We start from the raw sequence: 25,884 nt of genomic DNA on the forward strand, positions 1-25,884 counted from the left end.
CTAAAGCCTCAGTTATAGAAAATAGGTGCTGGGAAGAAAATTTCTTCATGGTGCCTGAATGAGAATAAATGGCTGGCCCAAGTCAGATATTACTGAGGTGCAACAACACTGAACAATTGTGCAAGAGGGTATTTCACTTAAGTATCCAATACACATTGTTACATAGGAATAAATCTTTATCTTCATTTAGATTTTCTGGCAATTGCCTTGAAAGCAGTCTCTTCCTTCTTAGATTGGCTCTGCTACCTCACATGTAAATCTGAATAGACAGCTCATTTCAATGCAAAGTATGGGAATGGAAATGTTAACATGACGTGAAGTATTCTCCAACGTGACACAACACCTTCTAAGGATAAACATGCAAATCATCTCTCTCTAATTACAGCTTTCCGCTGGCCTGCATGCAGCCTCTGACTGCCACATGCTTGAACAATTAGAGGACAGCTATCTTTTCTCTTGGTTCATCAAAGACACCTGTCTCAAAGTAAAACAAACCAGTAAATTAAGTTAGACAATACTTTAAACATAACCCTTACTAATGTCACAATTTGTTAAATTAAAATGTCAAGCTGATTAAAAATGCAATTATGGTAGGTTACTCTATTCATTATGGGGCTTGGAGGTCAGATTTCTATGGCTAGATTTTCTTGTGTAAAATACCCTTAACCTCTCTGAATTTCCTGTAAAAATCCTACAGCGGCTCTGAGCTCCATGACAAAAGTCCTCTGGGTAGAATCAATTCCTTCCTCATTTCTCCCACTGCAGGTTACACCACACCAGCACTAGACAATTAAAGTAAGAAAGATGAGGCCTTCTTCAAATGGATTTGAATGCCTCAGTGCCTAGTAAAACTCAAGATGGAATAGTTGCAAATAACCTCACATGATTACATAGCTAAACACTGTCGGAAAACCAAGATCAAACTGCAACAAAGCACAAGTGAGAAGTGAGGTTGTTCTGGGCCCTGTTCTGTTCTCCCAGAACCTGGCCTGGCCCACAGCCCCTCAATCAGATAACAGGATACATTAATTTGTACCAGTCTCTTCTAATTAAAATAGCTCTTTAAAAAAGTGAAAATTTTAGATTTGTTGAAAGGCTGCATGTTTTTAGTGGAAGTTGGGTGATGTTATGAGAAAAATGCCACATCTGGTGGCTAGGTGACACTACTACCTATGTTTTCCTAAAAATTTTAGGCAGCAGATTGCCAATTCCTTCCCTATTACAATGGTGCTCTATGAGAACTTTAGGGAACTGTGTGGCAGAGTAAATGTTAGTTTCCCTTCCTCTTCTAGTGAGTACAAACTTAAATTTTAGAAATTATTTTTCATGTTTTACGTTGTTTGGTGATGACTTGTCAGATCTCTGTAAAAAGGAGAACTTATTAATAGATGGATATGCCTAATTCTAAGCACATGAAAAACACATTTCCTGATTCATGAAAAAATAATGATTTGTCATATCACACAGGGTAAATATAGAGGTAAAACCTCATCCTTAGAACTGAGACATTTTACCTAGCCAAGAAAATAACTGAGGCATAGTAACGCTGAGTATTTAGGAAATATGCTCTGAATACTGTACTGCATCATCTTGTGGGCATCCATGATCAGGAGGCCAGTTCTATCGAACGGTGGAGAAATAGTCATTGAACATGTAGCATGTGCATACGTCACTATGTTCCTTAATACCTCTTCTCATTTGGCATACACAATACCACTGCAAGACAGGTGTCACCTCCATTTTGCAGGTAAAAAACTGAAACTCTTGAAGGATAAACACCTTTCTATTATTCTGGAACTGGTAACTGACATTTTCCAAATCTCATGGACTACAAAGACAGCAGATCTACTCAATTTGAATGTGTAGAAATTTACCCTTTCAACAAGTATATTAACTATGTAATATGGGTTATCAGGATAAAGCCAGAAAAACAGAGACACTACCACTTTATAATCAGATACCAATTAGAAATAACAGGGAAAGAAAAATTCATACAGGATTTAAAATCTTACAGATTTATTCAGTCTATAAATAGCAAATTAGTTTGAGGAAAACTTCATCAGAAAGGAAAACTTTAAGGACACCATCAGATCATCATTCAGTCATTTCTACCTTGCTAAAACATTTGGATAATTACATGGGTTACTTTTATGTCCTTGATAAATTAGTGCAACCGATTATTCTGGGGAAAACAGTCTCTTCTCACTGCAAAGATGGTACTATGAAGGGAACTGCTAATCATACTAAGCCTTGGCTGCAGGACTGTTCTGTGATTGTGGTAGCCCCCTCCTCTGGATACTGTACCAGATCCAAAGATGGACAGAGCTCATTTGGACCTCATCCCTGAAAACTTCTTAGATGGAACTGCTCCTAGGTTGTGAGAAGATGAGCCATGGTTGTGCCTGATAGCCAGAAGCCATGAGTCTACCAGAAAGGAAAAGTCTGGCTCAAAAAATTAAGTGAACCCACAAGGAAGAGTGGGAGAGGGGAACAGGAAAAGGAAGCAGGGTCAGAGAGAGAGGACAGAGGGTAAGAAAGAAAGAGAAGATGAAGATGGGGAGGGAGGAGGAGGAACAGAGGGACAGAGAAGATGTGTCCAAGGACTCACAGATAGGGAAAGAGGAAGGAACAGAGCTGTCCACCTAAACCACTGGCTGCAAGTGGAATTCTGCACTAAGCAGTCCACAGGCAAGTCTTTTCCCACTCTTCTGAGGTTTGACTGTCTAAACAAATAAATGTCTGTCTTTTGCTTAAGTTATTAAGTTTTATTATATACTGTGATCAATTTATGTGTGAAAACATGTTCATTGCCTTAGTAGGCTAAATTCTTACTTTCGTGTCCATGTCAGCTACAATGACATGAAAGTCAAACCAGGAAGCTGGGTACTAGTGGCTCACACCTGTAAATCTAGCTATTTGGGAGGCTGAGATCAGGAGGATAACAGTTGGAGGACAGGGGGTTCAGGAGATTCCACTCTCAACCAATACCTTGGCATGTTGATGGGCGACTCTCATCCCAGGCTATGAGGGAGGCTGAGATTGAGAGGGCTGCAATTCCAAGCCAGTCTAGCAAAAAGTTTGTGAGACCTCAACTCAATGGGAGTAAAAAGGTGGGCTTAGTGGTGTGTGCCTCTCATCCTAGTTATGGCAAGAAGCATAAAATAGGAGGATGAAGGTCTAGGTGGTCAGCCTGTGCAAAAAGTGAGACACTATGTCCAAAATAATGAGAGTAAAAAGGGATGGAAGTATGGCTCAAGTAGTAGAGCAATGGCACAGCAAGCTTGAAGCCCTGAGTTCAAACCCCAGTATAGTGCCCCCCAGCCAAAACAAAGAAAAAAATTCAAATCAGGAAATATTTATGGACACACTAAGAAGAGAAAGGCAGTGTGAGTGACAAGTGATAGTAATACCAGAAATAAGGACACTAAAGGGCTCCATGGGAAATGCAAACAACAAAAAAGTTAAAGCATAAAATAAAGACATCATAAACATATTGTTAAGTAGTAATGGATTAACTGTTAAATAAGTTATGCTGGTAGTAATTATTACAGGAGTGCAGAGGAGGGAAACAAGTTAAGGAATGGTATCCCATTTTAATTATTTATAATTCTACCTGAGTTTCTGATCAGATGATGGTGTCTCTGAACTGATCACACTCTCATTTTCTACCCACATCCCAGGGCACTCAGAGGATTCCTGAAACACCTGTCCATTCCCTATATGATATCAAGGTTATGTCGACAAGAGTGAGGAATCAGGCAGTCATTAAGGACACAGCTCCCAGAAGGCCTCTGGAACTGATTTAATCCATTGCTGTCTTCAAATTTCAAATTTTTGAAAAGGAACAACATGTTTTTATGTTACATTGCTTCCCAGAACTCATGTAGCCAGTCACGCTCTAAGGACAGGGACAAAGCTGTACAAACATGTCAGACGATGACCTTGCTTTTCAACGCAGTGTGGTTATTATTTGCTAGGAGGCATAATAGATATTGAAAGTTAAAGTCCAAATCAGTATTCTCCTTCTCCCTGCCATGTGCTCCTCTTTAGTCATTTATTTATTTATTTGACAGTACTGGGGTTTGAACTTAGGACTTCACCCTTGCTAGGCAGGCATTCTCCCACTTGACTTGAGCCACTCCTTTTTACTCTGATTATTTTGGAGGTAGAATCTCACCTTTTGCTCAGGCCACTCTGGATCTTGATCCTTCCATTTTACACTTCCTGCCATTGCTGGGCTAACAAGCACACACCACCATGTCCAGTCTTTTTTCCATTGAGATGGGTTCTTGTGCGCCCTGGCTGGCTTAGAACTGTGGTCCTCCTGATTTCAGCCTCCTGCATAGCTTGGGATGACAGGCAAATGCCATTGCATCCAGCTATTGGTTGAGATGGGTCTTATAAACTATTTGCTCAGGCTGTCCTCCAACTGTGATCCTTCTGATCTCAGCCTCCCAAGTAGTTAGGATTACAGGTGTGGGCCACTGGCACTCAGAACCTTTATTTTTATTGGTGTATACTAAACTGTACAAAGCATGACACTTCCATATATGCATATAATGTACCTTGATTACATTCACTGCATGTATGACTGACTCTTTCTTATCCCCCTCTCTCCCACCTCATTGGTAGTCTCCTTTTTTTAATTTTCATGACCTTGGTGTCATGAAATGGGAGGAAATGAGAAGAAACGTGATACTTGTCCTTGGTGGGACTGGTTTATTTTGTTTAACATGATCTCCCAATCCATCCATTTCCCAGCAAATTACATAGCTCCATTCTTAATGGCTGAGTAAAACTCCATTGTCTATGTATACTAACACTTTCTGCATCCATACCCATTGATAAGCACCCAGGTTAATTCCATAATTTGGGTATTATGAGTTGTTTCTCAATAAACCTGAGCCACGCTACAGCAAGCTGACCTTGATTCTGTGAGGTACATGATCAACAGTAGTGGGCCATATGGTAATTCCTCCATTGATTTCCATAGCGACTGGGCTAATTTATATTCCCAATAGCATTTTAGCATTTCCCAACATCCTCACTAGCATTTGTTCTTTTCTTTGCTTTTTCTTTTTCCTTTGGGAGGCAAACTGGGGTTTGAACTCAGGGCCTTGGTGGGATATGTGATTTTCTAAGGTTAAAAAAGTTTCTTTAAAAACACTGGGTTTTTCTGGGCGCTGGGGGTTCACAACCGTAATTCTAGTAGGAGGCAGAGATCAGTAGGGTCACAATTCAAAGCCAGTCAAGGCAAATAGTTCTTGAGACCCTATCTCAAAAACAAAACAAAACATTGCAGAAAAGGGCTGGTGCAGTGGCTCAAGGTGTAGTTCAAACCCCAGTACCACAAAAAAAAATTTTTTTTAGCAATTATTAAAGAATAATTTTTAGAATAATTATTTTTCCTATTTCACTCACAATGATGCCTGATTAAATCCCAACTTTTATGTGAACTCCTACTGATGCATATTGAGGTAGAGGCAATTCATTACCACACTTATTAGACAGGCGGTCTACCACTTGACTACTCCACCAACCCTTTTCTGTGTTGGGCATTTTTGAGATATGGTCTCACTTTTTGCCCAAACTGGACTCAAATTTTGATCCTCCAGCTCTTTGCCTCCTGAGTATCTAAGATTACAGGCATGAGACACTGGCACCGGGCCTACAGTTCATGTTGAAAGTATCTTTCTGTTTAAACTGCTAGTTTTCCCATTTGCTATTCACTGAGGCATAGTTTTGTCTTTGACAAATCTACAGAATGTAAGAAATTGTATCCATGTAAGGCATAATATTTTGGTCAACAATGACTACATACATGTTGGTGGCCCCCTAAGTGATGCTGTATCCATTTTAGTTTGTGTAAACACTCTGTGATTACATACAACCACAAAATCACCTGGCAATGCATTTCTTAGCACAACCCCTCATTGTTAAGAGATGTTGTCTGCTATTATATGGAGCATAAGTCTGCCATCACTTACATATTCAGTAAATGTTAGCAATTAATGTCACCAATTTAAGGAGATACCAAAATCTATTTACAAATGAAAGTGTTTATACATGGTTTCACGAAGACAATAATCAGAAAGCTGTGGAATGCTGTGGTAGTGATGAACCAAGCCCATGAGAACGCGAGTTCTCTAAAGATCTAAAGCAGTCTTTGTTACAGCAGGATGTTAGGAAGTACACTAATTGGTTCAGTATTAGGGTTTGCTTTATAGTGTGGATTATGTTTTCCTTCATTTTCCCACTAGATCCAGCTATTTGGGGAGGCTGCCCTGGGAGGGCTAGCTTTCTTCACAAATTAATATTTAATATATGACTGTGTGGAATTCATAATCCCAGAGACATTATTTTACATACTCAAGAGAAAAAAATTCCCTTTATTCCTGAAAATATTTCATTTAGGAAATACGATGTAATTCCACAAGAACTTTGAAAGAGTTTTTTTAAAACCACTGATCATCTGTGCTTCTTGTAGACATCTGAGTCTATAAGAAATTCTGGTAGGAATGGTAAAACTGACAATATCCCTTAAATTGAGGGGAAGCAAACATGAAAACTATTCTTCTTACCTTTATAGTCTTTGCCATCACCCTACAGGGTTGTGCAACCCTTCTTACATGGTTTGATTTTGTGTAGTTTTTTCATGACAGAAGTTGTCCTGGCAAACTACCCCCAACCTCAGCTATTCTCCATGCATCACAGTCCTGTGCTTACTCTTCAAACTCCAGATTCTGCCATATGTCAACACCTTTTTCAACTTGCCACCACAGGGAGGGTCATCTAATTTTTTATCCATGTTATAAAATTTGGCAGCCCCCCAGTGGTGTCACACCTAATAAAATAACAGTTTTTAAATGCCATTGTGCAAATGAAAATAACTACCTCTCTTGTAGAATAAGTTTGTTCTCTTTCTTCCAAAAGTCTTTAAAGTCAGAGCTGAATTCATGCCAGATACTGAAGAAAACATTTGGGGATACCTCCTTCTCTCCAATTTTTGGTTTCATGAAGTAATAGGCTGTCGTCTCCAAAAAGCTGTCAAAGCACATACACAAGAAGATAAAAGCTATGATTACTTTCCAATATGGGACATTCTTTCTCCATCCAAATGCTGATTTCATTCATGCACAACTATTACTACTAAGAAGATTCTAACTCCTCAGGCACCAACAGTAGTTCTTTACGGTTTCACGAGATGAAGATAACGGTAGCTGACAAGATTCTTCTCTATGCTGATATCTATCTATCCTTGGATCAATTCCATTTTCAATTAATCACAATGTGTTTGACATATTTCAGAAATGAACTGTGGTCAAGTTGGGGAATACTGAATTTGATGGTCTATACTTTCTTTTTAAACTAATAAATAGTAGGCTTAAAACTTAATAAAGTTGTCTAGTGCCATAATCAATGCCCTGATAAGGAAGCACTCTGGACAATATTTCATAATGCTATTCATGATGAAAGAACCTAGGTACCTGGTCAGGAAGGCAAGGCCAGAGATGCTGCAAAACCAGCCAGCACACAAATAATCCTTATCTTCTTTCTTTTCTACTTTGTCCTAGGGCCAGCACTGTTTTGACTACACCAAGCTCAAGTTTGATTTACCCTGAAATCAAAATCTCGAAGGCAACTTGATTTTGCTCAATGATTAAAAATATGTGTATATACATGCAAACACTAATATGTATCTGTGCATTTGGCTTTTTTATGTATCTGATTTTAAATTCCTGGTGTGAAAAATAGTTTGAGCATTAAAAAAATGAGATCTTTGTAAGTTTGGTCAGAAGGTAAAGGAGATTGAATATCACACGTAAAAATAAAAATTTAGCTTGCACAGGGGCAGTATCTTAGCCAATAAGGTTTATCTAAGGCATGAATATTGCTAATTTAAAACTTCCTGAAAACCCCACCATGAGGGCTTGAAATACAGTCACCAATGGCAACTTTTAACAATCTCTTCAGGGACATCATTGGTTTAAAGTTAGGAGCTATCCTAACACAGGGCCCTGAGTTACAGCCCCAGCACCAAACAAACAAACAAACAAACAACAAAAAAAACCAAAACCCAAAAAACATCCCTGACCATGGATTACTAACATGTGATTAATCTGTTCTGCTTTTAAACTTGCCTTATAGCTGTTTCTAAGCAGCAAAATTCTTAGGAACACAAGTGTTTTGGTTCTTGGAAGCGATGACAACACTGATTTGATCACATGTATGGATCTCAGGAATTATTTGTTTCTCCCTGGGTAGCCTACTAGGGAAAATGACACAGAATAGTCAATCCTGAAAGTCTGGTGTGAGGTGCATAGGTTTGTAGGAATTTGATCACCTTCAGCCATGGTAATGGCCTTAGAGTGTGTCTGCAGAAGTGTGGACAGTGTTAGAATTGCCTGGAGAGTAGATGGCTGAGAGCATAAATGGTGTAAGACATATCTGGGTCATATTTTATCAAAACTGATAAAGTATATACATATATCTCCCTGGGGAAAACTGGTCATTTTACTTACATGCCTTTGACTTAAGGCTTAAATCCTTTGACTACTAAGTTATTCTTTTTCATAATTGATCTGACATTTGTATTTCATAAATTTGATTATTATAGAGAAAACCAGTGTGCTATTTAAGTTGTGACAGTTCATCTATTCAGCTGTTTTGTAATATTTTGACAGTTTTGTCACAAAGGAACACATTATTATTATCATCACCATCTTTGGGTAGGACTAGGGTGTGAATGACCCATGTATTAGAAAGGAAAATTTAAAGGCAATTTGAAAATATTTCAAACTAAATAAAAGTGAAAACAATATCAAAATGTGTCAGTAATTAAAACAGTAGAGGGAAATTTAGTGCTTTAAAATGCCTACATTAGAAAGGAAATAAAAGCAAGCATGTGAAATTTACGACACAGCCTTCCAACTCAAGAAGCTGAAGAAGAATAAATTAAATCCAGTTACTTAAAAGAAAGAAATGACAGACAGAGCATACAACAAAGAAAAACTAAACTTTACTGAAAAGAAACAAGGTTAGATGCTGGCTTACTGAAAATCTTAATTAAATTGGTAAATTCCCCCAAGGCTAATTAAGAAAAAAAAAGGAGAAAATATAAATTACTGTACCAAGGATAAAAGCACCATCATCATTACGAATTTTATAGGCTTAAAATGATAATGATATTATAAACAATTTCATGGCAATGAATTTGATACTATAGATAAAAATCCACAAATTCTTAAAAAATGAAACTTACTAACAAATGAGGTAGAAAATATAAACAAAGAAACTGAAATTATGTTCAATAAATTATTTGGCATAAGTAGGAAATTAACTTTGACAAACTTGTAATTAAAATTATCCCCACCCTTAAAATACTTTTGGTTCAAACTGTTCACAGGTGAATTAATTAATAGCCTTAGATGCAGAAATAAAGCCAGTAGTATGAGAACGCCTTCATAAATAGAGAAGAGCATACTTCCCAATTTATTCTGTGAGGCTAGCATCACTTTGATGCTTATAAGAAAAACTGAAAAAGGTACTATAAAAGAAATAAATTGATAGACCAAAATTGTTCACGAATATACAAAATCCTTACTAAAAATCAACAGGTAGAATATAGCAATTTCTAAAATGGATAACACATCATGACCAATTGGGTTTTATTCCAACAGTACAAAGTGGTTTTAATGTTTGAAAAGCAATCAGTGTAATTTTCCATATAAACAGAGGAAAGGAGAAAACTAATATGAAAATTTATATAAGAATAAAACAGCATTTGAAAAAAAATCCAACACCAATTCATTATACCCAAAAGGAAAAACGTACCATAAGCTAGGAATAGAAGTAAACTTACACAGTTAAATCAATGGCATTTAACTGTAGAAAAACCAACAATTACTACATATTCTGTGGTACTTCATGTTCTTCCCATGGTTTAAGAATTAAGCAAGCATGCATGTCTGCTCTTCTAAATTCCATACAACAAGGTACTGAAATCCCCAGCCAGTTAATACGACTCCCAAGCCAGCATAAATATTGGAAATAAATGACAAAATCTCATTGCTACACACACACACACACACATACACACACACACACACACACACACACATTCTTACTCTCTCTCTCCTCTCTCTCTCTCTCTCCCTTTTACTCACACATATCCTGGGTTGGACAGAAAATCCTATGGAATTTACAAATAAAACAAAAACCTGTAAGAACTAAAGCGATTTTTCAAGAACAAAATAAGGAAATTTAATATTTACCCTGTAACTTTCAAGGTAGATATTTTAAAAATCAGTTATATTTCTATACTGTAATGGACCATGACAAAAACATTTTTTAAAAAAAGACACAATTTGCATAACTATTATAAAACATAAAATAACAAGTCAAACAGTAATGTATGAAAACTACAAGACACTGTTGCCAAAAATTGAAGTGTAATAAGTGGAAAGTATAATACATTCTTAGGTTAGAAGACTCAGCATTTATTTATTTATTTATTTGGCTGTACTGGGGTTTGAACCTTGCACTTGCTAGACAGTGGCTCTACCATTTAAGCCACACGCCCAAGCCCTTTTTGCTTTCCAACTTTATGGCAGGCCAGCCTGGACTCAATCCTCCTGTTTTTGCTTCCCTGCCCGGCTAGAGTGACTGGCACACTCCCCTCACTGCCCCCACTCACCCAGCTATTGGCTCATTTATTGGTTCAGATGAAGTCTCATGAACTTTTTTGCCCAGATTGCCCTCAAACCTCAATTCACCCAATCGCCACCTTCCTAAGTAGTTAGAGTTACAGGTGTGCCAACCACCAGGCTGAAGACTCAGTGATGTTAACATCTGCATGCCCCAATTGTTCTGCAGATTCAATGTGTTTCCAATCAAAAGGTTTACTTTAAGAAAACTGGGAATGATTCTAGGATTTATGTGGAAATTTAAAGCATGTAAAATAGGAAAAAGACTACTTGAATAAAAAGAACAAAGTTGAAGGATCTGTTATTCTCTAACTTTAAGAGTTATAAAGATAAATATCCAAAAGATTATGGTATTTATAAAGATATAGAAGAAGAAGACCTACATATATAAGTTCATTGGATTTTTTGGCAAAGATGGTAAGCCAATTACATGCAGGAAGAGGAAGTCTTTATTGAATGGTGCAGAACTGGATATCTGTATGGAAAAAAATCATCACTCAATATAAGTAAGTATCCTAATATAAATGACAGAATAGGCTCATAAAAGATTTCACAAGCCACAGAAGTGCTCATCATGAAAAAGTTAATAAATTGAACTTTATTAAAATATAAATTCTGATCATCAAAACAATATTAAGGAAATGACTAGGTGAGCCACAGTACTATTTTATAGTCTTTTAAACTTCTCATCTGTTTTTAAGTTAATTTTCTGTCTGAGAATTGTACACATAAAACATGACTCAAAACTTGTTTTTTTATTGTAACCAAAAAATGTATGAGTAATTATCCTAAAATAGCATTTTATTGCTACAAGTTATGGTCTCTTTGGAGAAGTATATTCACCACAAATGGAATACTATTTCCATATGATATTGTCAGTTATGACTATCAGTTATTTCCCATCTATAAACAGGATTCTCTTCAAATATTGACATAAAACCTCGAGTCGAAGCCTGACACTTTGGTGGCACCTACTCAGTCATAGTCCTAGCAGAAGACACTGTTGCTTTCATTTAACTCATCAGCAAGCTGGTAGGTACTATGAGCCATGCACCATGCATGGCAAGGCAAACAGGAAGAAAAATGAAATCTCCACTAACTGACTTTCTTGAGGAAAATTTCTGTTTGGTTAAGGAACAAAGTAATTCACCAGGTTTTGCCTCTGGTTAGCAGGCTGTGAGACACTGTGCTCTCAGACCACAACACCCTCTCAATAGTTTTTCTGCTGTGGTCATGTGAAAAAAAATATAAGCCTCTCCTTGTATTAATTCTTCAGCAACAGGAAGCGTATCTAAGCAACACAGGGGAGTGGTTTTTGATGTGTGCCAGGGAGTTCCAGAAATGATTCTAATCAGACAAAAAGAATGACCAAAATTTAGTTGGCCCAGAGTGGACTTCTCTGAACTTTGTTATTCCATTTGTTAAAGAACAATAGCATTTTCTATCTAATTGCACCCTAGTGAGGATTAAATGAATAGAACATGTAGTGTGCGTCCTGGGGTTGCCAGGCACATAGTAGGATCTACATGTGATGGCCCTTGATCTCTGCCACACTAGTATGAAAAGTGCTTCTCTGACCTTTGCCCTGCGTTCAGAGCATGACGCAACTTGGAATTTCCACTTCACATAGTAAAATGAAGGGGGATGACTCCTGTCCCTCATTCACCACACATGATTATGAGATAACATGTGACATCTATATAAATTATGACTGATGTCAAAATGTCATTCTCCTAGGGGAAAGCCAGCCAGTGCCAGACTAGGGTTCCTCCCTGCTCAGCTATAGTTTATCTTACTTGGCTCAGAAGAAAGTTTACAGGGGCTCCTGCCAAGACAATTTATCATTTTATGTAGAAATAAGAAATATCCTTTTACCCTGAATCAGATAAAAGATGAGCAACTGGGAATTATATCTTTTGTCTTGACTCTTTCATATGACTTAATTTCATATTTTATGATATCACAGTTCATTTGCTATATATAAATACACAAATAAACACGTACATAGCTTCCTGATACATAGGTAGCAGACATATCAGTCAACAGCTTAGAAAAGATATTTGCTAAAAGTAAATCCTTTGACCTTCCTTCAGCCTCACATTCTTCCCACTGTAACCACACCTGTACTCATCAGTGAAGCTAGTTTAATTCAGATCTGAGTTGTTCTTCTCATGTCCTGTTCTCAAGCCCACATGTGTGGGAACAGATCATTCATTAATTTCTTCTCCCTTTAGCGCTAATGCCAACAAGCCTTTGGGACCAAAGTCTTCCCTCTGTGGCTCAATCACTGGCATGAAGTTCAGGTTATTTTGAGACATGGTTATGTTTGTATTAGGACATGAAGTACCTGGTGAGGTTGTTTCTCATGCACCCATCTGTGATTGGACTGGCCTTCCAGTGAGTCAGAATTTCAGTCCTGGCCCAGTTTAAGTAGACCTAGGGGGTCTGCTTTCTTCTCTGGTTCTTTGGTGACCTTTCCTCTTTCTTATTTCTCTCAGTATCATTCTGGTTTTAGAATATGGCAAAAAAGGCTGAGTACTAAATGACAACATACACACAGAATGAGAACTGCACAGTTCTAACTCAGTTCAGTCCATATAGGCAGCACCAAGGACTCAAAGCATTTCAGTATAAAACACAAGGATAAGGAAGCATACCAGCTTAATGTCATCATGTATCTTCCATTGCTTTTGCTTTTTTTTTTTATTGTGCAATGTTGGAGTTTGTAATATTATCCTTCAGAACAAACTAAAATCTCAAGAGAAAGATCCATTTTCAGTAAAAGCCTTCCAGAAGTAATTGCAATTTTTGGAACCCTAAATCATCATCTTCATTTCCACCCCCTTCCTCTACTCTCATAAGAACTTAGATGAAATGTAAATTTTATTACTCCAAGAAGGAAAGTCATCCTGAAAGGCCATTGAGGGTTCTTCCATTGTTTCTCAAAAGTATGAAGAATACTTTTCTGCCAACTATTTTGTTCCAGGCAATGGAATATCAGAGAAATTACAAACGGTAAGAAAATGAAATACTGTCTTTCCCTTAAAATAAAAAACTGTTGTACTTATGCCTTCAAGGTAATTGTGATCTCAAAGCAGACAACTGCTCTTAGGAAGTGATCTTACATGAGAACAAGTATCAACCCATACAAAAACCCATACAAAAATCTGAGTGACAAATTTCAGGCACTGACTGTCCCTGAGGGGGCAATGTAAGATGGGCTCCATGCTGATCCCAAAGACCCAGCAACCAATGGAGGTTCCTAAAACTTGGAACCAGACAACTGTGGTTAGTACTTCATTTTTTCTCTATCTATACAACTGCACCTTTATCTTTGATGGGAAACCTTAATCACCTTGCAATCAAGACCAAGTTCTTGACCTTTTTGGCCTTTATCCTACCAGCTCTTTTCTTTAGGTAAGTATCAAATCTATCATCTCCTATTTTCAGCATCTTAAACTCTCTTTTCTTTTGGCTTCTTCCTCCAAAATGAAAAATATACAAATTTATCCATTCAAATATATTTCTCTCCACCCATGTAAGCTCATTGAATGGCTTACTATTAATGTATACTTGCTGTGCAACTTAAATCTTATGTAGTCAGCTTGTAATCTGGCTTCATAGACTATCTTCCCACTCTATTCTCTTTCAAAGGTCTCCAATTTAATCCTGTCTTTCACCATTTTCACCCACGTCATTAAATTATTGCACCATTACTGTTGTGTCATTTGAATTTGAACATAAATTGTCATTAGAAAAGCTTATTTTTGTTGCTTTATGACTAAGCCTATGCAAACAGAATTAAGCATATTATTCCCATTTTCTCTTTCACAGAATTCTCAATTCTGAGAGCTCTGATTTACCTACTTCATGACCTTACTTTGACTTAAATTTAGATTACAGAAAAAATTAAAAGTTAGTATAATTCCTATATAATCTTCACTCAACTTCCCCTAATAGAAACATCTTGCATAACCACATTGCATTTGTCAAAGCTAGGGAATTAACAATGGTACCATGAATGTGAAAGAAATGCAGGAGCTGATTCAAACTTCCTTCTGAGTCAAGTGAGGTGAACTGTATTGGTGAATGTGGAGGAATGGACAAGGGTGGTAACTCCCTCTTGCACTAGAGGGCTGGCTACTCCTCAGTAGAATGACATACTGGCATGCATTTTTATTTATGTTAATGTCCTGTGTTGTGTCATAATTATGAAGGAATTCATAATTATGAAAGGAAGGGGAAGAAATGAAACATAAAAAATATGTTCTCTGATTACAATGGAATTAAATCAGAAATCAATAAAAGAATGATGATTGTAGCACCTCCAAATCATTTCTAAATAAGTCATAGGTCAAAGAGAATGCCTAAGGGAAGAAAGAAAATATTTTTGAAGCAAAAACTTAATTTACAAAATTTAAACAATGCAGCAATGCTGAACTTAGATATAAATTTATAGCATTAAATGTTTATATTAGCAAAGAGGAAAGTTCTAAAATTAGTAACATAAGATTCTACCTTAGAGAATAATTACTAGCATAAAATGCAATTTAAGCCTAAAGTAAGCAGAAGAAATACTAAAATGAAAGCAGAAATCAATGAAATTAGAAATAACCCAATAGAGATAATCAACAGAAGCAAAAAAGCTAGTTTTTGAAATGATAAGTAAAATCTGTAAACTTCTACACAGGCTAATTATGGAAATGAGAAAAGATAAAAATACTAACACAAAAAATGTAACAAGGACTGTTGTTACTAGTTACTAATCACACAGACATCCAATACAAACAAAGGAATATTATGAACCATTCGATGCCCACAAACTCAATAACTCAGAAAAAATAGCTTAATTTCCTGGAAGATGCAATCTATAAAAACTGTCATAAGGAATCTTAAGATATCTACTCTGTTAATGATATTAAATCAACAGTTAATAATCTTCCAACAAGAGCAGCAGGCCCAGATAATTTCACTAGTGATATACTAAAACTTTAAAGAAGAAATGATACCTTCTCTGTATAATATTCACCCAGAAAATCAAAGAAACAGTTCCTAACTAATTCTACACAACCAGCATTACTCACATACCAAGATAAAGACATCATGTCAAAGAAAACTACCAGCCAACATCTCTTAAACATAGATGCAAAATTCCAGAAAGTATTAACAAGTTGAATCCAACATGAGTAAAGAGAATTCTACAACATGACCAAGTGAGACTTATTCCATTAATATAAGACAGAGTCAGCATTTGAATCAAACACAATATATACAACATACAACATATATATTTAATATAGATAAAATTTACAATAGAGTCAAAAATAAAATACTTAAGTATAAATCTAACAAAATATGTATGAGATCAATAGGAGGAAACCTACAAAATCTGATGAAATAAAAAAAAGAACTAAATAAAAGGAGAGATAGTTTATGAATAGAAAGACTCAATCATTAAGGTTTCAGTTCCTACCAACCTGATGTACAGATTTAGTGCAATCCCAAACAAACTCCTAACAAGTTAATTTACTTTGAAGATTATAGAGAAAAGCAAACAACTTGGAATAATGAGTACCATACTGAAGAACAAGTTCAGAAGACTGACACTGCCTGACTTTAAGACTTACTATAAAGCTACAGTGACCAAGTCAGCGTGGTACTGGAGAAAGAAGAGATAAAGAGATCAGTGAGGTAGACTCATCCAAATATAGTCAGCTGATGTGTGATAAACAGCAAAACAACTCAAGGAAGAAAGTATAATCTTTCAAGACATGCTAATGGAGCATTAGGATGTCCACATTTAAAAAAAAATGAGCCTAAACACAGACCTCAAACCTCACTTTTTCATAATGAAAATGACAGACGTAAAATTAGTAAATAACTTCTATAATGAGGATAAGAATAGTTACATGATTTGAAGGTACATTATTTGGGAGAATGGGCAAAGATAATAAATAAATTAATTTTTTGTGGTCCTGGCAATTAAACTCAGGGCCTTGGGCTTGTTACCACTTGAGCCATGCCCCCATTCCATGGACATTGCTAATTTGAACATAGTCATTAAAATAGAACACAATGTTTTCCCTTGAAGTACATTATATACATGTATGACAACAAAATAATGAAGCCCATTAAAGTAATAGAGGGGTGAATATGATCAAAGTACATAATATGAATATATGGAAATATAATGAAATTCCTCTGTACAATTTATATATGCTAATAAAAATGTATCATTTCTACCCTGGACACGAAACTGAAACACCAGGGAAACAGGTGTCCCCGTGCAAGCAGGACCCTCTGCTCCTGCTGCTCCAGGGGTAACAGAAGGCACAAGCCAGCAGACTCAGTTCTCTTGGAAGCAACACCACAGAACTGAGCTCTCTGAAGCCCATGCAGGAGATTGGGCCTGGGAACCCCAGGTGCTGGCAGACTTGGTTCTTCTGAGCCAAATAGGCAGCAGAGCCACTAAATTGAGCTCCCTGAAGCCCATGATGGAAATCAGGCCCCAGAGCTCCCACTCTCTGCAGGCTTGGTTCTGCTGAGCCAGCAGCAGAGCCTCTGAACTGCGCTCCCAGAAGCCCGTGCGGAAATCAGACCTCAGGGCTCCCACTACCTGGAGGCTTGGCCCACCCCCACCATGCTTGCAGCGCTACTGCACTACTCTCTTGGAGCTCATTCCTGGAAAGCAGGCTCCAAATTCCTACTGTCTGAAGGCTTGGTTCTCCCGCACCTTCAGCAGTTGCCTTGGCTCCAGATAGCCCAATGCCTAAGAAAGAGAGGAGATACACTCTAAAGCCAATGACAACCTATTCAATAGAATAATAGCAGAAAAATTCCCTAACCTCAAGAAAGAGAGAGTCACTCAGGTGCAGGAAGCTTACAGAACACCAAACTGACAGGACCAAAACCAAACACCCCTAGACACATCATAATCAAAACACTCAGGACACAGAAGAAAGAAAGAATTCTGAAAGCTGCAAAAGAGAAAAGAAAAGTCACATATAAAGGCAAACTCACTAGAATAACAGCAGATTTCTCAACTCAACCTCTAAACACAAGATGGTCATGGAAAGATATAATTCAGGTCCCAAAAGAAAGCAACTGTCAACCCAGACTAGTCTACCCAGCAAAACTATCCATCCTAATTCAAGGAGAAACTAAAACCTTTCACAAGAAGGAAAAACTAAAGGAATTTGCAACCACCAAGCCATCACTAGACAAAATACTTAAAGGACTTTTACATATAGAAGAAGAAACTAGAGTGAGACAGGAAGACTCCAGAAAGAATAAACCCTTTTGAGCAAGCAGACAAACAAAGACTAGGTAAAACTAAACATCAGGGGAACAAGAATGATGGAAAAAACAAGCACCTCTCAATATTAACACTGAATGTAAATGGCCTCAATGTCCCAATCAAAAGACATAGAATAGCAGACTGGGTTAAAAAACAAGATCCAAACATAGCTTACAATAGACTCATCTCACTGAAAAAAATAAACATTGACTTAGAGTCAAAGGCTGGAAAAAAGTTTTCCAAGCAAATGGACCCCATAAACAGGCAGGAGTAGCTATACTTATATTTGATAAAGTAGACTTTAGACTAAAATAAATCAGAAGACACAATGAAGGTCACTTCACATTAATGACAGGAACAATTCATCAGGAGGAAATATCAGTTCTTAACATATATGCACCAAACACAGGGGCAGCCATCTACATTACAAAAACTCAAATGGGCCTAAAAGCACTGATAGACACTGACACAGTGATAGTGGGAGACCTGAATACTTCACTGTCACCAATAGATAGGTCATCCAGACAAATGATCAACAAAGAAAATTCAGAGCTTCTCCACACATTAGACCAAATAGACATGGTTGATATCTACAGAGTATTCCACCCAACAACTAGGCAATACACATTCTTTTCTGCAGCTCATAGAACTTTCTCCAAAATAGATATTTTAGGACACAAAGCAAGTCTCAACAAATTCAAGAAAATCAAAATAACCCCTGCATCATATCAGACCACAGTGGAATAAAACTAGACCTCAATAACAAAAGAAACTCCAGAAAATATTCAAACTCATGGAAACTGAACAACGCACTGCTGAAAAACCAAATAAGGGAAGAAATAAAAAAGTTCCTGGAATCCAATGAAAATGAAAATACAACCTACCAGAATCTGTGGGACACAGCAAAGGCCATGTTAAGTGGAAAGTTTATAGCTCTAAGTGTCTACATTAAAAAAACAGAGACTACTCAAATAAACCATCTAATGATACACCTTAAAATCCTAGATAAGCAAGAACAAACCAAACCCAAAACCAGCAGACAGAGAGAAATAATAAAAATCTGGGCTGAGATAAGTAAGATTGAAATCAAACAAACTACACAAAGAATCAATGAAACAAAAAGCTGGTTATTTGAAAAGATTAACAAGATCAACAAACCCTTAGCCAACATGACAAAACCAAGGAGGAAGAAGACCCAAATTAATAAAATCAGAGATTAAAAAAAGGGAACATAACCACAAACACTAACAAAATCCAGAGAATCATTAGAGACTACTTTGAAAACTTATATTCAAGTAAACTAGAAAATCTAGATGAAATGGATAAATTCCTAGATACATATAACCAACCAAAATTGAACCAAGAAGATATTAGCCACCTAAATACTCCTATTACATGCAATGAAACTGAAGTAGTAATAAAGTCACTCTATAAAAAAGAGCCCAGGATCTGATGGATTCATGGCTGAATTTTACCAAACCTTAAAAGAAGAACTAACACCAATACTCCTCAAGCTTTTCCAGGAAATAGAAAGGGAAGGGACACTACCAGACTCATTCAACAAAGCCAGCATTACACTCATTCTGAAACCAAAAAAAGACATAACCAGAAAAGAGAATTATAGACCAATTATCTTTAATGAATATAAATACAAAGATTTTCAACAAAATACCAGCAAACACCATGTCCAATTTGATTTTATTCCAGGGATGCAAGGATGGTTCAATATATGAAAATCCATAAAAGCAAGCATATAAACAGAAGGAAGGACAAAAACCACATGATCCTCTCAATAGATGCAGAAAAAGCCTTTGACAAAATCCAACACCCTTTCATGATAAAAGCACTAAAGAAACGAGGAATAGAAGGAATGTTCCTCCATACAATAAAGGCTATATATGACAAATCTAGAGCCAGCATCATACTAAATGGAAAACAACTGAAACCATTCCCCTTAAAGTCAGAAATGAGACAGGGCTCTCTACTTTTTCCACTCCTAATCAAAATAGTTTTGGAATTCCTAGCCAGAGCAATAAGACAAGAGCAAGAAATAAAGGGGATTCAAATAGGGAAATAAATCAAACTATCCCTACTTTCAGATGACATGATCTAATACCTAAAAGATCCCAAAAACTCTACCAAAAATGACTAGAAATCATAAACTCTTCTGGCAAAGTAGCAGGACATGAAATTGACATACAGAAGTCAGTAGCTTTTCTATATACCACCAGCCCACAGATTGAGAAAGAAATCAGGGAAACAATCCTATTTACAATAGCCTCAAAAACAATAAAGTACCTTGGAATAAATTTAATGAAAGAAAACCAAAGACTTTTTAAATGAAACTATAAACCACTGAAGAGAGAAATCAAAGAAGACATCAGAAGATGGAAAGACCTTCCATGCTTGTGGATCAGTAGAATCAACATTGTGAAAATGGCCAGACTACCAAAAGCAATCTACACATTCAATGCAATATCTATCAAAATTCCAGTGATGTTCTGCACAGAAATAGAAAAATCAATCATGAAACACATATGGAAACACAAAAGACCTCAAATAGCCAAAGCAATTCTGAGCAAAATGTCCAATGCTGGAGGCATTACAATACCCGACTTCAAACTATACAATAGAGCAATAACAATAAAAATGGTACCGGCACAAAAACAGACAGGAAGACCAACGGATTGGAATAGAAGATCCAGACATAAACCCACACATCTATAGCCAACTGATCTTTGACAAAGGAGCCCAAAACACATGATGGAGAAAGGATAGCCTCTTCAACAAATGCTGCTGGGAAAACTGGATATCCACATGCAGAAGACTGAAACTAGATCTCTGTCTTTCACCCTGTACCAAAATCAAAGTGGATCAAGACCTTGATATAAGACCTGAAACCCTGAAACAACTCCAAGAAGCAGTAGGAAATACACTAGAACAGATAGGTAGAGGGAATGACTTCCTAAACAGAACTCCAAAGGCTCAGCATCTAAGAGAAACAATAAAGAAAAGGGACTGCATCAGCTATAAAGAGCTTCTGCACAGAAAAAGAAACAGTCACCAGACTCAAGAGACAACCCACAGAATGGGAGAAAATTTTTTGCCAGCTACTCATCTGATAAGGGATTGATATCCAGAATCTACTGGGAACTCAAAAAACTCAGCTCCCAACGAATCAACATCCCAATGAAGAAATGGGCACATGAATTAAAAGGGAATTCTAAAAGGAAGAGGTACAAATGGCCAGTAAATACATGAAGAAGTGTTCAACCTCCCTGTTAATAAAAGAGATGCAAATTGAAACAATACTTGGATTTCATCTCACCTCAGTTAAAATGGTCACAACCAAGGGTAATAACAACAACAAATGCTGGTGAGGATGTGGTGAAACAGGAGTCCTTATACTTTGCTGGCGGGAATGCAAGTTAGTACAACCACTATGGAAAGCAATATGATGATTCCTCAAAAAACTAGAGATAGAACTGCCATATGATCCAGTGATACTGCTCCTGGGCATCCACCCAAAAGAATGTAAGACCAGATACAGTAGGCACCTGTACACCAATGTTCACCGCAGCACTATTCATAATAGCCAAGCTCTGGAAACAACCCAGATGCCCTACAACTGATAAATGGACCATTAAACTGTACATATACACAGTGGAGTATTACTCAGCCACAAAGAATAATTACATGGGGTTTGAATGTAAATGGATGTAATTGGAGGACATCATACTAAGTGAAGTTAGCCAAGATCAGAAATACAAAAGACGCATGTTTTCCCTCATAAGGAGAAGATAGATCCAAAGATAAACATATATACAAAACCAAGCATGATCATATACAAACTCAAATGTAGAACATGTTTGTAACAGTGGAACTACTCTATGGAATTTGGGGAAAGAGGGAAAGGAAAGAGAATGACAGAGCATCAGTAATATTGTATACTGTAAGATGTAAATGTAGAGGACATAGGATGTGTATTGAAAACCACTGAAAACTGGAGGGAGGGAGGGCACTGAAGAGTCCAAAGTAAAGCAGACCCACAGAGGGCACACATTGAGAAATCCCTTTGAATGTCAACTTAAAATATTAATTACGAAAATCAGGACTGAAAAATAGGCACAGTGTGTGTGCACGGGAGGGGGGTACTAATGGAAAGGGAGAGGGTGAAGGAAGGAGATTAAGGTGATGGTATATGATTGTATAAGAAACAGAACTTAAAAGCCTCTTGCAATTTCTTTAAGTAAGGAGGGGAGGGGTGGGGAGGGGATTGAGGGGGAGTGACAATGGGGACAATGTAAATAATGGGGACAATATAAATCTAATCAGAATTGTCAGTATGAAACCCCCCCTGTATAATTAGTATATCCTAATAAAAATTTATAATAATAAAAAAAGAAAAACTTTTTTGTGCACCCTAGTTATAACTGCACAAAGTGTCTACATGTGGATATGTGAGAGTAGAGGAAGTGATTTTTTCTTTTCAAATTTTTTTTTCAAATACATTCTTTTAAAAATATGTCCTTTAATGATGCTCTTTGAATAATTAAGACTATTATGTAAAAATAAATACACAAGCTGGGCGTCAGTGGCTCACACCTGTAATCCTAGTTGGAAAGCTAGATTGGGAGGACCATGGTTAAGGACAGCCAGGTAAATAGTTCCTGAGACCCCCATCTCCAAAATAACCACAGCAAAACAGACTGAAGGTGTGGCTTTGCAAGCTCAAAGTCCTGAGTTCAAACCTCAGTCCCACCAAATAAATAAATAAACACATACACAAAAATGTTTCATTTCTAGATCAGGAGTGGTGGTCAGACCTGTAATCCCAGTTACTTGGGAGGATACAATTTGAAGGCATCCCTAGCAAAAAGTTAGGAAGACCCCCATCTCAGGCATGGTGGTTCACACCTATAACCCCAGTTACATGGGAGGCATAAGTAGATTTGTCTAGGGCAGCGCAGGCAAAAAATAAAAGACCCACTCCAACACTGGTGGCTCACACCTATAATCCAAGCTATTTGCGGGACTGATATTGGGAGGATTGTGGTTTGAGGGCAGTCCGGAGAAAAAGTTCACATGACCTTATCTCAACTAATAGCTGGATGTGGTGGTGTGCACCTGTCATTCCAGCTATGGCAGGAAGCATAAAATAGGAGGATTGCAGTCTAGGCCAGTCAGGGCAAAAAGCAAGACCCTATCTCCAAAATCATCACAGCAAAAAAAAGGCGCAGGAGGTTATGACTGAAGTGGTAGAGAATGGTAGAGTGCCTGTCCTGCAAGTATGAAGCCCATAGTTCAAACCTCTGTACCACCAAAAAAAAAGTGAATATTGTCCAAAAAATAATTAAAACAAAAAGGCCTAGGGTCATAGCTTAAGTGGCAGAGGGCCTGCCTAGCAAGTACAAGGCTCTGAGTTGAAAGTCCAGTACTATCAAAAAAAAAAAAAAAAGAAAAGTATCATTTGTATGGCAGCACAAGCATGCACCTTTCAGATCTCCCAGACTGCTAACTTCAAGAAAATAATTTACCCGATGCCTTCAGCTGACGTGCTCTGAAACCAATCACTTGGCTTGCACAAGGGCCCAGGGCTGTAGGTGACACAGCAGGGATGCTGGTGTAGCTGCAATTCCAGGAGACGGGAGAAAACTCTTAAGGGTGCCTTTGGGTCATGGACTTCCTGTTGGCTTTGCTCAAACTTTCTTATGACTGTACTCTAGTCTACAAAGTTTCTATGCGGCTGTCTTCTTTCTTCCCTTTGGTTCCCTTCCCTTCCCTTCTCCACCCCTGGAGGTTGGATCTGCAGCTTTTGCAGCTTCCTCTGGCCTCCTTCTTGCTGTCCAAGTGAATCTAGTGTTAGTTTCTTGAAGAAACTGAACTACTCAGAAGGATCACAGTAGTATGAGGGAAAAATGTGAGATGGAGTTGTGGAGCAGGTTCCCTCACCACACACTGCTGCGAGTGGTATGTAGGCACGGCACAATGTTAAGGTCATCACCAGAGCCAGCCAAGGAGCACCTGTGTGGAATGCTCTGGTAGCTGTGATGACTTGGGCTACTGAATTTGTGGTGAGCATAGTGCCACACAGTCAGTAAAGTTGGCTGAGTGTGGCTAACTTGTACTGTATCATGCAGAGAGATGAGATGCTCAGGGCATTAATAAAGAGGCAAGGGTGTCAAAGATAGCTTGGAGGCTAGGAAAGAGACAATTATTCCTACAGGGAAAGGATAGAAACAGCTGAAAAGATCTGAAAATTACTTACAGAGTGACAAACACATTTAAATGCTCAAAAGAGGTCTGTAAACCTAAAGTTAGAGACATGGTTGAGAAAATCTAAGATTCCAAAGCAAGGAGCAGAGCTATCTAGATGGTCATGGGTACTGATCTCTGAAATCCCTAAGAATGTGTGGAGGTCACCCACTCTTCTCCAATCGGAGAAGGCAGCAATTGGTCCCCTCAGAAGCTGCCGCAGCTCTTCTCTCAGCTGTCAGGTCAATAGTTAAGGCGTGATTCCAGCAAAACACAGCCAGGGAAGTACTAGGCTTGATAGGAACTACTAGAACTAAGTATGATGAAGTGAAAGAACACAGAGACTGATGCTTCTCCCATCCTGGAGTAGGTGATGGGTAATCTGGAGAGAAGCAGACATGCCAGAGATGCCCTGGCAAAGGGAAGAGGAGGGACTAAAAGAGGTTTAGAGAGCCAGGCAAACCCACATACTAAGTTATGTGAGCTCAGGAAGCCCAGCAAAGGGTTACTCCATGGGAGCATTCAGAGGCCCTACCATTTGCACGAAGGCATCCAGAACGTACTGATAAGAGGGCCACAGTGTTGCTAAACAGAGCTGCTGGGACTCTTCTGTGTAGGCCAGGGATGTGAGAGGAAGTAGGTCATTAACTGGGCTCATTAAAATCCACTGAGACATGGGACCCTAAAGGAACAGGGGCCACATGGTCAAGCTCAGTGACCAGAGCCTGGGAACACAATTACCATAGTCACTGGCAAAGCCAAGGAGCAGGTAAGGAGATACAACCTGGAGGGGGTTGTGGAGATAGTTAATACAGCACGACATCCTGAGGGGCAAACAGCAATGTATTGCTCAACGTGCAACTAGAATGACAATAGAGCAGCAGGAGGCTAACTGTAGGTGCTCTGAGAGAAAATTATGATTCCCTCATCAGTTTCCAGAACTAAGCCAATTTCAGGTCCAGAATCCACTAAACCAAAGAGCAGAGTGTCTGTGAGGAAGGACCCTGAAACATGAAGCAAGGATACACCATACTGATTCCCTCAGGAGTCCCCCAAATGAGCCTGCAGCCACCACTCTACTATACAGAGGGGCAAAGGGAAATGTCCAGATATAGTGAGAATGAGGGGGCAGGGTCTAAGCAGATGTGTATAGCAAAGACCCACAGCTTCAACACAGCCACTGATGACAGTGTGGGGGCCCACAGAATCAGTCAGTAATGGGATCATGGCTAACATACAGCTGTGTGTGCCCACTGAGCCCAGGGCCCCAGCCAGTGCTGCATTCCTTCTCCCAAGTGCAAAAACCGGAATTAGGGCACTCAGGCAGTGGGAATATTTCCCATGAGTGTACAGAGAGGTTGAAAGTGAAGCTGACAGTGCTGCAACAAATAGATACTGTCCAGAAAGAGCTAATAAACATGTTGACACCAGGCAAAGTCAAAATTTGGGCAAAAAACAGTACCAGGTATGCGGGGCCATGTGCAAACCTGGGTATGGCTCAAGTATGGACCCTGGAGATAAACAGCTGCTGCTTGGCAAACCACCTTCCCAGGCCACTGCAGCTGTTCAGATGCCAAAGGCAACTGCATCCATGAGCAGCAATGAGGACTTGAAGTGATGTTCTGG

General features: G+C 38.2%; 1 protein-coding gene and 1 non-coding gene across 4 annotated transcripts in view; one reads left to right on the forward strand and one right to left on the reverse strand.

Annotated features, from left to right (window-relative positions):
* The window catches only part of Fmn2 (formin 2), a 338,855-nt gene that overhangs the window by 22,696 nt on the left and 290,275 nt on the right, over nt 1-25,884 (reverse strand). For all 3 annotated transcript variants that reach the window (XM_074047221.1, XM_074047222.1, XM_074047224.1), the window contains one exon: nt 6,895-7,044. In XM_074047221.1, coding sequence (XP_073903322.1) covers nt 6,895-7,044 — 150 coding nt within the window. The remainder of the gene's footprint in view (nt 1-6,894; nt 7,045-25,884) is intronic.
* Nucleotides 7,838-7,977, forward strand: LOC141414239 (U4 spliceosomal RNA). Its single transcript, XR_012439305.1, has one exon. It is a non-coding gene; the product is annotated as a U4 spliceosomal RNA (small nuclear RNA).

This window comes from Castor canadensis, chromosome 11 (genome assembly GCF_047511655.1).
Source record: "Castor canadensis chromosome 11, mCasCan1.hap1v2, whole genome shotgun sequence".
Lineage (NCBI taxonomy): Eukaryota > Metazoa > Chordata > Mammalia > Rodentia > Castoridae > Castor > Castor canadensis.